The 10704-nt window shown below is 43.0% G+C and overlaps 1 protein-coding gene across 5 annotated transcripts; it reads right to left on the minus strand.

Moving 5' to 3' along the window:
- Positions 1–30: 30 nt before the first annotated feature.
- Positions 31–7056, minus strand: rnf34a (ring finger protein 34a). 5 transcript variants are annotated; one of them, XM_037978613.1, is made up of 9 exons: positions 6883–7056; positions 6195–6409; positions 3362–3799; positions 2852–2914; positions 2503–2704; positions 2367–2396; positions 2095–2136; positions 1557–1707; positions 31–231 (listed from the first exon to the last, which is right to left on the minus strand). In XM_037978613.1, the coding sequence occupies exons 2-9, from the start codon at positions 6360–6362 to the stop codon at positions 33–35; spliced, it is 1293 nt and encodes a 430-aa protein (XP_037834541.1). In that variant the 5' UTR covers positions 6363–6409; positions 6883–7056; the 3' UTR covers positions 31–32. The 5 variants fall into 5 exon arrangements, with proteins under 5 accessions (XP_037834541.1, XP_037834537.1, XP_037834538.1 ...); XM_037978609.1 differs by having other exon boundaries at positions 6195–6413; positions 6883–7055; XM_037978610.1 differs by lacking the exon at positions 2095–2136 and having other exon boundaries at positions 6195–6413; positions 6883–7054.
- Positions 7057–10704: the final 3648 nt, after the last annotated feature.

Consider the following 10704-nt stretch of genomic DNA (forward strand, 5'->3'; position numbering starts at 1 on the left):
TGTCTTCAAATTACTATATGGAACATGGACTTTTAGTTAAAATCTTTATTTATCATGATATAAAGTTCAACATTCCCAGATACAAAGACCATACCTTGCACACAATTGTTCCCCCGCTCTGAAAGAAAAGTGCAATCTGCTCCGCTACTCCTTGTGATCGTAGAGAGCATCTTTGCCGCGACAGCAGCAGGTGGAGCTTCGGGTGGAGTGAGGGAGACCAGCTGGGTGCTCCTGATACAGACGAGAAACGCTCAGAGTGATGCTTGTTGTCATGCCGTGGTTCGAACCGAATAGCGAGCTCAAGCAAATCGGTGTGGGGTAAACACTTTTTTTTAGCCACTTTACAAGAAAGAAATAAAAAAACAACAACCCTGTAAAAATAAACGAGCCCAAGCCCCGGGATACTTTAGTAATCTGAACCACACAATTCAAATCAAATTAAAAAATATAGATATATACATCTGATACGGATCAATATATGTACATTAACAAGTTATCTTGATATACTTTCTATACCACAGGTTATAGTGAACCCATACGTCTCTGAGATCAATACATGACTACTACGTGAGAGAACTTAAAAAAAAGACACTTTGTTCCACAACCAGCAGTAAAACAACAAAACTAAAAACTTTCTTCACACCAAAAAGTAAAAAAAAAAAAAAACGGAAGATGGTTGGATGAGTTAGCACCAGATTTTGTCTTTTGGCTCTAGTAGGAGCTGAGACGGGGAAAGAGGTGAAGTTAGCTATTGCTGCGATGACAGACGTTTGTGCGATGTGTTTAAATAAAACATTTTTGAAAAAGCAGAAAGCGGATCAACATAACGCCGCACCGGCCTTACGATGAATCCCCAAGAATGTCTGTAAATGTTAACTGTGGCGCACCTACTCGTTTGCAGGCTGCCAAAAAGCTAACAGAACGAGCATTCAGGAAGTGCCACACGTAACCGAACCATTATTGGAGTGTTGATGCTGCGTTAACGCAAACGGTGGACAAAGTGCTTTCTGATCCGACAGGCTGAAAGACTAACGCTGTTCCCAGAGCTGACGAAAACGGTAAAAGTGAGTGAAAGACGGAGGCGCGAGTCTTCCTCCTTTTCCCTGTGCTGAGGTTGTGTATGAGGTGATGAGACGAACTAATTCGCTCGCAGTGGCTGTAAAGAGAAGCGCTCCAAGTGACGCCCGGCTACAGTTTATAGGCAGAAATGAGGATGGCGTGTTACATGAGGCTGCACAGAGCTCGTCCACACATTCTTTACTTCGTTTAAAAAAGAAAAAAAGAAAAGAAGTTGTTTGGAAAAGAAGACGGAGGAAAGGAAGGAGTCGCTGGAATCTGCCCGCTCATAAAAACCAGACAGTCAAAACTAAAAAAAAAAGAAGTTTAAAAAAAATTATAATTTACTGTGCAAATAATATTAAGTTTCAGGTGATAAGAATGTTCAAACAAAAAAGGCGTTTATGAGCTGCATTATTGAGTTTAAGGTACAGTCGCAGTCTGGAGTAGGTGCGGCGCTGCATTAGGACTTGAAGACGTGCACGGCCCTCACAACGTACTGCCTGCAGATCGGACACTCGCTCATCCTCTTGCCGCACTTGGTGCAGGTGACCATGTGGCCGCACTCCAGGAGGACGCAGTCGATCACGGCGTCCATGCAGATCCTGCAGAGGTTGTCGTCGTGAATCGTCAGCGGGCAGTTCTCGCCGTCTGCGAAAACGAAAGGAGGAGTAAGAAGGGGGGGGGGAGTGTACGAAAGCCCCGCCTTTGGAAAAATGCAACAAAAGGAAATTTTAAAAAACGCCTCGCTCCGATCCAGTGGACTTTATCAGTGGAAGCATGCTGCTCAGAGCGTACGATGAACTTTACACAATCAACACATGAACGGATAAGTAAAAAAAAAAACAAAAGAAACTACATGTTGCAGTTTATAGAATCAATAAAACAACAAGAAACCATCTCTGTAAGCGCCATTCAACTTATACAGGGATGAAAGCAGGCTTACAATCAGCACAGATGTGATGATAGAATGATTTTTTTTTCATTTGATGGGGAGAAAGGATGCAGCTACGTAGTTGAGGATTTTATCAGCCTTACCTCTGACGGCACCATTGCAGATAGGAGGGGGGAAGGCCATCACTTTATAGTGGGAGGAGTAAAGCAAGCACGCATAAGATAGTTCATCCTCATTCCTCATGAGAAACTCATCTGAGTTCAGCTTTTTCTGATTAGTGCAAACCGCTCCAATTACGTACAGAACAGAATATTGTCAGAAGCGAAAGAGATATTAGGTTTCTATGGTTAAAAACAGGATGTGGTTCCCTGTACTGACAGCTGTGGCCATGCAGAAGCGACGAAAGGCAGCTTACCTGTGGTTACGGTCCTGCTCACATTTTCCACTGCAAGAAAGAGAAATTCAACTCACTACAACTCACAACATTGTCTTCAAGGACATCTTTGCGGCTCGTAATGTGTTTTCTTGCAGCAGTCAAGTTAAATGCCCACATGATTTCCTGTTCTGCTCCGTCTCCCTGTACAGCCGGCTGACTCGCTCCACCAGCTCCCACTTCTCACAGCACCCCGAGTAGTTGACGAAATTCCTGGCCAGGATTTCCTTCAGCTGCCGGACGGAGAGGCCTTCGATGTCCCTCAGACTGGAAATGTCAGAGAGGGACCCTCTGGCCCGGCGGCGCATTTGAGGACTTGCCTGAAAACAGAATAGATCCAAATTTGGCTTCTTTTTTCATTCTGTTTAGCAAATGTATGAAAAATGTTGCCAATTAAAATCTCTATCTATGATTTAACTTTAAAAAAAAGACCTTCATAAAGATTAAAATGAGAAATAAGAAAACACCTCTGGAGTTCGTTCGCTGGAGTCCAAGTTGAGGAGAGACTCCGATGTGACGAGGCCCATATCCTGCGCGACGACAACAGCAAACACACACGGGTGAGTAAAGAAGGTGCTGCAGATTAGGATTACACACGACCATTGATCTGCTGGAAACAACAATGCTTTGTTCGTTCCTTTCATAGAAAAGCTTCCTACTCCATAAGCAGGCTGAGAACAGGTATTTATAGCAGGTCCTGGCAGCTCTAAATCTAAGCCTCCTTTTCAGTGCCGATGGAAGCTCCTTTTGTTCATGTTTACTTTTTGTCTCTGCTTTCGTGTGATTTTCTGCAGCTTTATAAACTGTAGCTAAAGCAGAACGAAAGGATGGACGAACACTTCTTAGTGTTCCTTGTTGGGGTTTATTTGCAGAACAACAGCACAAACAAGACAAACCACGTAATAACCGCCAAGAAACCAAGAGCATGGCGCTGCTACTAGTCTGCATCAGTAAACTAATCTGAAGTTCCTCCTTACCTGGTTGGTGTCGGAGCTGTCGCTCCTGCTGAGCCGCTCCTCCTCAGGAGGGGGGGAGGCATTGTAAGCAGACAGCTCTGTGGCAGACTGCGTGGCGGAAGGAGTGAACATGGAGCGCGAGAAGAGGCCGGTCGTGTCAGGATCACACTCCTCCCCCTCCTCCTCCTCCTCCTCCTCTTCCTCTTCGTCTTCCTCCTCCTCCTCAATGCCCCGGTGGCGGAGCACCAACTCCACCAGGTCCTCCTTCTCCCTGCAGGTGTCGGAGCTGATGCTGTGCAGCAGCAGGTACTGACGCAGGTCCTTCACTCGCAGGCGCATGAGCCGTGGCCGCTGAAAGGCCGTGGCCTTCAGCAGGTGGCAGGTGGCACAAACGCGCAGGTTCTCCTGAAGCACGCTGCACAGAGAGCAGAAGCTCTTCTTGCAGTCGGCGCAAACATACTACAAAAAAAAAAAAGAGAAACGGAGCAGTTAGCATTTATGCAAATGTGTTGCCATGAATATTATTACAGAAAAAAAAAATATATATATATATTACACCGCTGAAATGTTGACCAATTTCAGCAGACCTGCGATTGCCCAATCACCCACATCTGCTCTCCATCTCTGGACACGCTGACAGGGGGCACTTACTTTTAAACGACAAACATCAAACAGTAAAACATGCAAGGCGGGGGATTTGACTGGCACACCGAGCGAGCGAAGCAGAGGGTTCAGACAGAGTGAGGGCCTGTGAGCCTTACATGAACATGAGCGTTACATATTACAGTGTGCCGGCCTGTCTCTCGACTGACCTGAGCTCATTTATGCTGTAAATGAAACATGTTGTCTCGTAGAAAACAGTCAACGGATGTGCTACGTTTTACAAAATGAACCTTTTATTACTTAAAAGAAGGATAGTCTGGAGTTTACGCTTACACAGGCTTAATCAGTTTTATGTTTTCTATAAAGAAATGAAGCTCCATTACAGATGTTGCAGAATGTGTGGTGCTGGATTGATTATTTGTCCTGCTGCTTAAAGAGAAGAAAGCAAAACTCAGCAGCTGTTGTTTTCTCTTAAAGACCTAAAAGAACTGTTTGACAGAAAAAAACAATACAGGAGTCCAGTTTAAAGGCTCTTCTTTTTCTTTTACTTAAACACAGTTTTTCATTTGTGAGCGCCACAGACACGGAGATGAGGCTAGAACAGGGAAGTAACATGTAGAAGTACAGGAACAACTATGGTGACATGTTAGATTATCAAATTAGCCTTTCCTTGCAAAAATAATGAAGTTCAAATGAATACATCCGCACTAAGCTGAGTCAGCCGGGGTATTAATTTCCAATTCTGAAAACGAAACACACAGCATTTACCTGTGATCGTGTCTGGTTCAGTGCAGCTAAAGCGCACCAAAAACAGTCTTTATGCACATTTTTTTTCCAATAAATTCTATTTTCTTTGACGATACAGCTTGTGGCAGGTATTAAAAGTGAACGGGATGCCTTCAGGGACTGATGCAGTACGAGCTGAGCTCATCTTAACGCCACTAAAACCAAGGAGACGGTGACAGTTTTCAGGAGATCCAGGTCAGCCCGTAGGACACGGAGGTGGGGGTCATTTTGGATAATAACCTACAGTCCGATGCTACAAGATGGGGTAGAGGCTGCATCTTCTTTGTGCAAAGGTTGAGGTCCTTTAATGCAATGAGATGCTGCACACGTTTTATCACACTCTGGTGGCTAGTTTCCATTTTTAATGTCGGGGCTACAACCTGACAGACTCAAGTGCCAAGGGACCGGACAAGCTGCTGTAAAATAAGTCAGCTCAGTGACGGACAGGAAGCTGGACTCCCTCGGAGCTGCGGAGGACAGCGGCACACTGAATAAACTGGAAGCTGCGTACCACAGATAAATCGCAGATGTCCTCTCCAGAGGATGGCAGAACTGAGAGGATCGGGAGGTCCTCTGACCACACCATTATCAGACTTCTTAATGCCCTCCGATCCCCACCACCAGTCATTATACTGCTCTTTGTACATACTTATCTTTGTCTTTTTACTGTCATGACTTTGATGAACGAATTTACACTCCTAAATGACAAAACTGTTCATGTCCGGATGCAGATGAATTTGCTGGTACCCTTACAGCTCAATAAAACAATGCTACAGTTCTTGTGAAAAGCCTTCCAGTTAAAAGCAACTGTCTGATGTACATCTGCATGCCTTTAGTATGAGATAAAGTAAACAAAAAAAAAGTTAAATGATTTGTTGTTTAACAGTAGGAACAGATTTGTTGTCATTTAAGCATTATAGTCATGTTTCAAACAGCAAGCATTTGACCATACTTAATGCCTTCAAGCTTTTTAATCAGCTATTCAGCCTGTTTAAAGGGAACAAATACGACACTGGTAGTTTGGTATTAATGTGTGCCCCACACTGAACATGAAGCAGAGAAAGTGGAGCTCAAAATGAAGATGTTAAAAAGGTAAAAAGCATCTCCAAGCAGCTCCACGTTCCTCTGACCACAGCTGCCAATATTGTTAAATTTTAAGGTTTGTGAGATTGTAGCCAACCTCCCAGTATGTGGACGCAAAGGGAAATGCAACCCCATCGCATTTTGAGTCATAACGGGATCCAAGACGCCTCCACTGTTGGTAGAAAAAACACAAATAGGCCAGACTGGAATTCACCTAAATTCATGCTCACAAGCCCCAAAGTTTCAGGGACTGATGAGACAAAACTGGAGCTTTTTGCCCACTCACATCAGTTGCGTTTCTTGGATTGTTGTGGAAAAGGTGTCAGCATATTTATCTGCTCCTGTGTGTATTTATTAGTGCACTGCTGCCACGGACACCTACCTTCCTCCTGAATACTGAAAAGGCCTGGCCACAGGTCTTGCACACCGGGTTGGGGCTCCCTGAGCTGGAGGGCGGGTAGGTGGAGTATCCCGCGCTGGGGGCGAATCGGAAGGGTCCAGCCCCGGCCCCGAACCCCGGCTGCTGGCCTCGGACGGCCCCGGTACCCATGACTTCATTCAGCAGACCACAGCATGAAGCCCACACGGATGAGGCCCCTGCCTGACATTAACAAAAACGCTTTTTTCACGAAGGAACTTTGGGTCCTCGCATTAATCATCACGATCCACCGTAACACCGTGGCTACACGGTGAATCTGAAGGAGCTGCGCCTGCATCTTTTAGACGCCGTTTCTGTGTCCAAATAAATAACAAACATTATGTGCAATCACACATTAATACAATGATTAAAGCATGAACTTTAAGCTTGTAATCCCATCTGCCTGGAGCAGTAACGATACCCTAAAGCTGGCTAAATTGTGGACAAAACGGTGTAATGCAACAAAGCAAATCACCAAGATAACGTCATGCCAAACACCGCACGTGCGGCGGCGGTCTGTCTGACCGTTAGATGACCGTTAGCTGCGCTGACACCCGGCGTAGCTTCTGCTAGCTCCCGTTAGCTAGGTGCTGCTAGCGACAGTCTAAAAAAATAACACGAATTCGGGGTTAAAAACAAACAAACAGCGCACCTTCATTGCAGCTCCGGCGTGGCTACTGGCGAAGAGACGGCTGACGGTGCAATCATGGTAAGGTGTAGCGTTGCTAAATTGACGTGAACAACCCAGCAGCAGCGGGGGAGCGCGTCCTGTTCGGAGGAGACCAACAATGGTGCTCCAAGTTGATACTACAGCTGCTGCTGCTGCTCCTGGGCGCTGTGTAACCAGCAGCGGGAGCGACACCGCCCCCTGCTGGTAGAAACTGTCCACACTGGCCGACAAACGCCACCGACACAAAGTCGTCTTTGTTCATTTAAACGGTCACGAAACCCAGTCCAGCTACGCGTAATAATTTAGTAGTTTACAGGGAATCAAACTGGTCAATTAGTAGAAAAACAGTAAGCTGAAGACTGTTTAATCTGAGGGTATCAAAATACCCAAACAAGCAGGGGCATCACTAAGGGGGGGTCCAGGGAGGGCGATGGACCCTCCTATGAATCTAATGGCACCCCTGCTGGCAAAACAGTCTAATATGCACATATTTTCTGTTAGCAAAATGTTTTGTGAACCACTCAAAACATAATTATATTATGTCTATCTACAAGTTTTACATGTAGTGTTGCACTGGAATCATGAGCCCATTTGAAACTTTCTTTATGTTCATTTACATGTAAAAAGTTTGGATATAGAATATTTAAAAAAAACTGCTGTGGCTTTGAAGAACTTCTACATGATTTGTTATTTTTCTGTTCTTTTGACTTATTGACCCATTTAGTTTTGCATATAAATATGAATTAAAACTAAGACAGAAATATGCATCAGAGTAATCCATTATGAAATTAAACGTTTTGCAGAGCTGAGTTACTGGACAGCTCTGAGTTCAATCAGCTCCAGCGGGGTTTTGAGAAGTATAATGAACCAGACTATAAATGAGTGTCTTCCTGTTAAAAACCTAAAAAGTGATGGGTGCAGAATAAATGTTTCTCTTACGTTGGATTATTGAAACACTGCATGCAATGCCCTGCTTGAACCAGACTGATATGAAGTTGGGGGGAAAAGAGGAAGCTGACAGAGAACTGGGCAGTATCCTTCGTTCTGACACAGCTGGCAGCAAATCCAGTGGTTTCTCGAGTTTTTTGGTGTCCAATATTCACAATCAACAAAATATTTCATAAACCCCTGAACAGATTTGAATGAAACTCTTAGAATGTAATCATTGGATTGACAGTAAAACGGATTAACTTTTGGATCCTGACTCAAGATGGCCATCACAACACTTAATCAATTTTACAGATTTTGAGATAAAGTTTTGTGTGGTCGTAGCCAAGCGTCATCCCCAACACATACTCTGAGCACCAGCAAATAACTGGAGATCTTTGTTTTAAACTATGACATGTAAGGTGGCGGGTGATATGCATTCCTTCAAGATTTTATTTTTAACCTTTATTTCACCAGGAAAGTCTCACTGAGATTAAAAACCTATTTTCTAAGGCAGTCCTGGCCAATAGGCAGCAAGGTTACAGAACAATAACAATTACACGATTAAAATGCAATACAAATAATTATTGAAAGCAGTTACAATTTAAAGAAGCCTTCTCAAGTGCTGTCAACCTGGTCTTAAAAGTGCTCAGTGAGATAAGTTCTGTTAGTGTGCAGTCATTTTGCAAATGGGCCGCGTAGACAAAAGCCCCTTTCCCCCAATTCTGTGCGAAGAAAAGAAGGAACAGAGAGTCAGAACTGATTGTTTGAGCACAAAGAGTAAGAATCAAATGTTCGCCATGTGATTAAATCACTAATATAGGACGAAAACAGCCCCAAGGATGGCCGTATAAATGAAAATGTACCAATGACCCAACCTCCTGGTGAAGGGAGAAGGCCATCCCACTCGATAAAACAGTTCATAATGGTGAGTCAAGGCTTTACAGTTAAACCTCAGAGAAGCATGATAAACGGTATCAAGTTTTCGAAGATATCGAGCTGGGGCATTCATATACAACAGGTCTCCATAATCTAAAACAGATAAAAATGTTGCTATGACAAGCTGCCTCTTAACCTGACAAGAAAAATTACATTTGTTTCGAAAGAAAAAGCCCAATTTAAGCTTAAGTTTATTCACAAAATTATCAATATGCGGCTTAAAGACACCAAAGTATTTATACGTGTGAACCTCCTCAATGATGTTTCCTTCTAGAGTGGTCACAGTGGGGATGATCTGAGGCACCTTCTTGTTGTTTGCAAATAACATTCACTTAGTCTTGTCAGCATTAAGTACCAATTTTAACTGCAGAAGTGAGAGCTGGACCACATGAAATGCTTTTTGCAGAGACTCAACAGCTTTAGCAGCGGTTGATCCAAAACAGCAAATAATTGTGTCATCCGCACAGAAATGAATATTAGTGTCCGACACATTTTGTCCTAACTCATTAATATATATAATGAACAAAATGGGGCCTAATGTTGAGCCCTGTGGCACCCCCTTGTGGACACTCAGAAATTCAGAATCCAGACCATTGCATTTAGTACACTGGATCCTGTTACTCAAATAATTACTGAAGCAAGAAACTACTTGGTCTGACAGTCCCATACAACAAAGCTTATACTTTAAAACAGCATGGTCCACAGCGTCAAAAGCTTTTGACAGATCAATAAACAGAGCTGCACAATACTGCTTTCAATCAAGAGCAACTGATATGTCATTAATCACTTTTGTGGCTGCTGTAACGGTACTGTGCCCTTTCCTGAAGCCTTATTGCAGTTTAGAGAGAAGTTCCTTTGAGTATAAAAACTCTTTTAGTTGATCGCAAACAAGAGATTGAAGAATCTTTGACATGACACGCACGTTTGATATTGGCCTGTAGTTAGTTAAAACTGATGGGTGCCCTCCTTTTAGCAAAGGAGTAACAGAAGATTGATGGAATTTCTTTATTTTGAATTGAGAGATTAAAAAGAGCTGTAAGAGGCTGCGCCATAAAATCAGCTGCCATTTTCAAAAAGTAGGGCTCTACCAGGTCTAGTCCAGACTTCTTCTAACAGATAGTCTTAGTCACTTTCCAAAACTTCTGTGGATTATTAAGATTCTCAGTCGTAACAGATAAATAATAATCTCACTTAGCCTTTTAAGAGAAGTGCATCTATTTCTTAGTTGCCTGAAAATGGACCAGTCGGTGGCAGAATTACCTTTTCTAGCTTTAGCCCATTGTTGCGCTGATAAATGGTATCTGACCATCCTGGAGAAAAAACAGGGGTTCTCTTGTCCTTTCACTCTGAATTTCCTAATGGGAGCATGTTCATTTACAATTTTGACAAAACTCCTTAAAGAAAGTCTAAGCTAGTTCAACATCTGGGAGCAAGCTTGTTTGCTCACAACTGACAGCAGACAAACCATGATGAAAAGCTTGCTCATTGAATATTTTTAAGCTACTCTTACTAATATTGCGTGGTTCGCATTTCAGGATTTTACTATTCCTGGAAGCAGCAACAACACAATGATCACTCAAATCATTGCAGAAAACACTCACGGATGGCAATTTATGAGGAGCATTTGTTAGAATTAGATCAATCAAGGTGGACTTCTTAGGACTTTTAAGATTTTGCCTTGTGGGTTGTCGCAAAAAAAAAAAATTAATTCGTCAGAAACTGTGTTGTGCCAGTCCCAATTCAAGTCTTCGGTCAACAAAAGTTCATTATAATTTAATTTAGACAAAAGATGCTTTAACTGAATTGAATTTAGTGCCAGTATAATAAGTATCCCACATACTCAATGCATTATTAGAGGTACTCACCCAAGGATCATAGCTTAAACTAAAGTCCCAAATGGCCAACAAACACAATAAAGTTATAAAAAAATGCTATCAT

Source organism: Kryptolebias marmoratus, linkage group LG1, assembly GCF_001649575.2.
Source record: "Kryptolebias marmoratus isolate JLee-2015 linkage group LG1, ASM164957v2, whole genome shotgun sequence".
Classification (NCBI taxonomy): domain Eukaryota; kingdom Metazoa; phylum Chordata; class Actinopteri; order Cyprinodontiformes; family Rivulidae; genus Kryptolebias; species Kryptolebias marmoratus.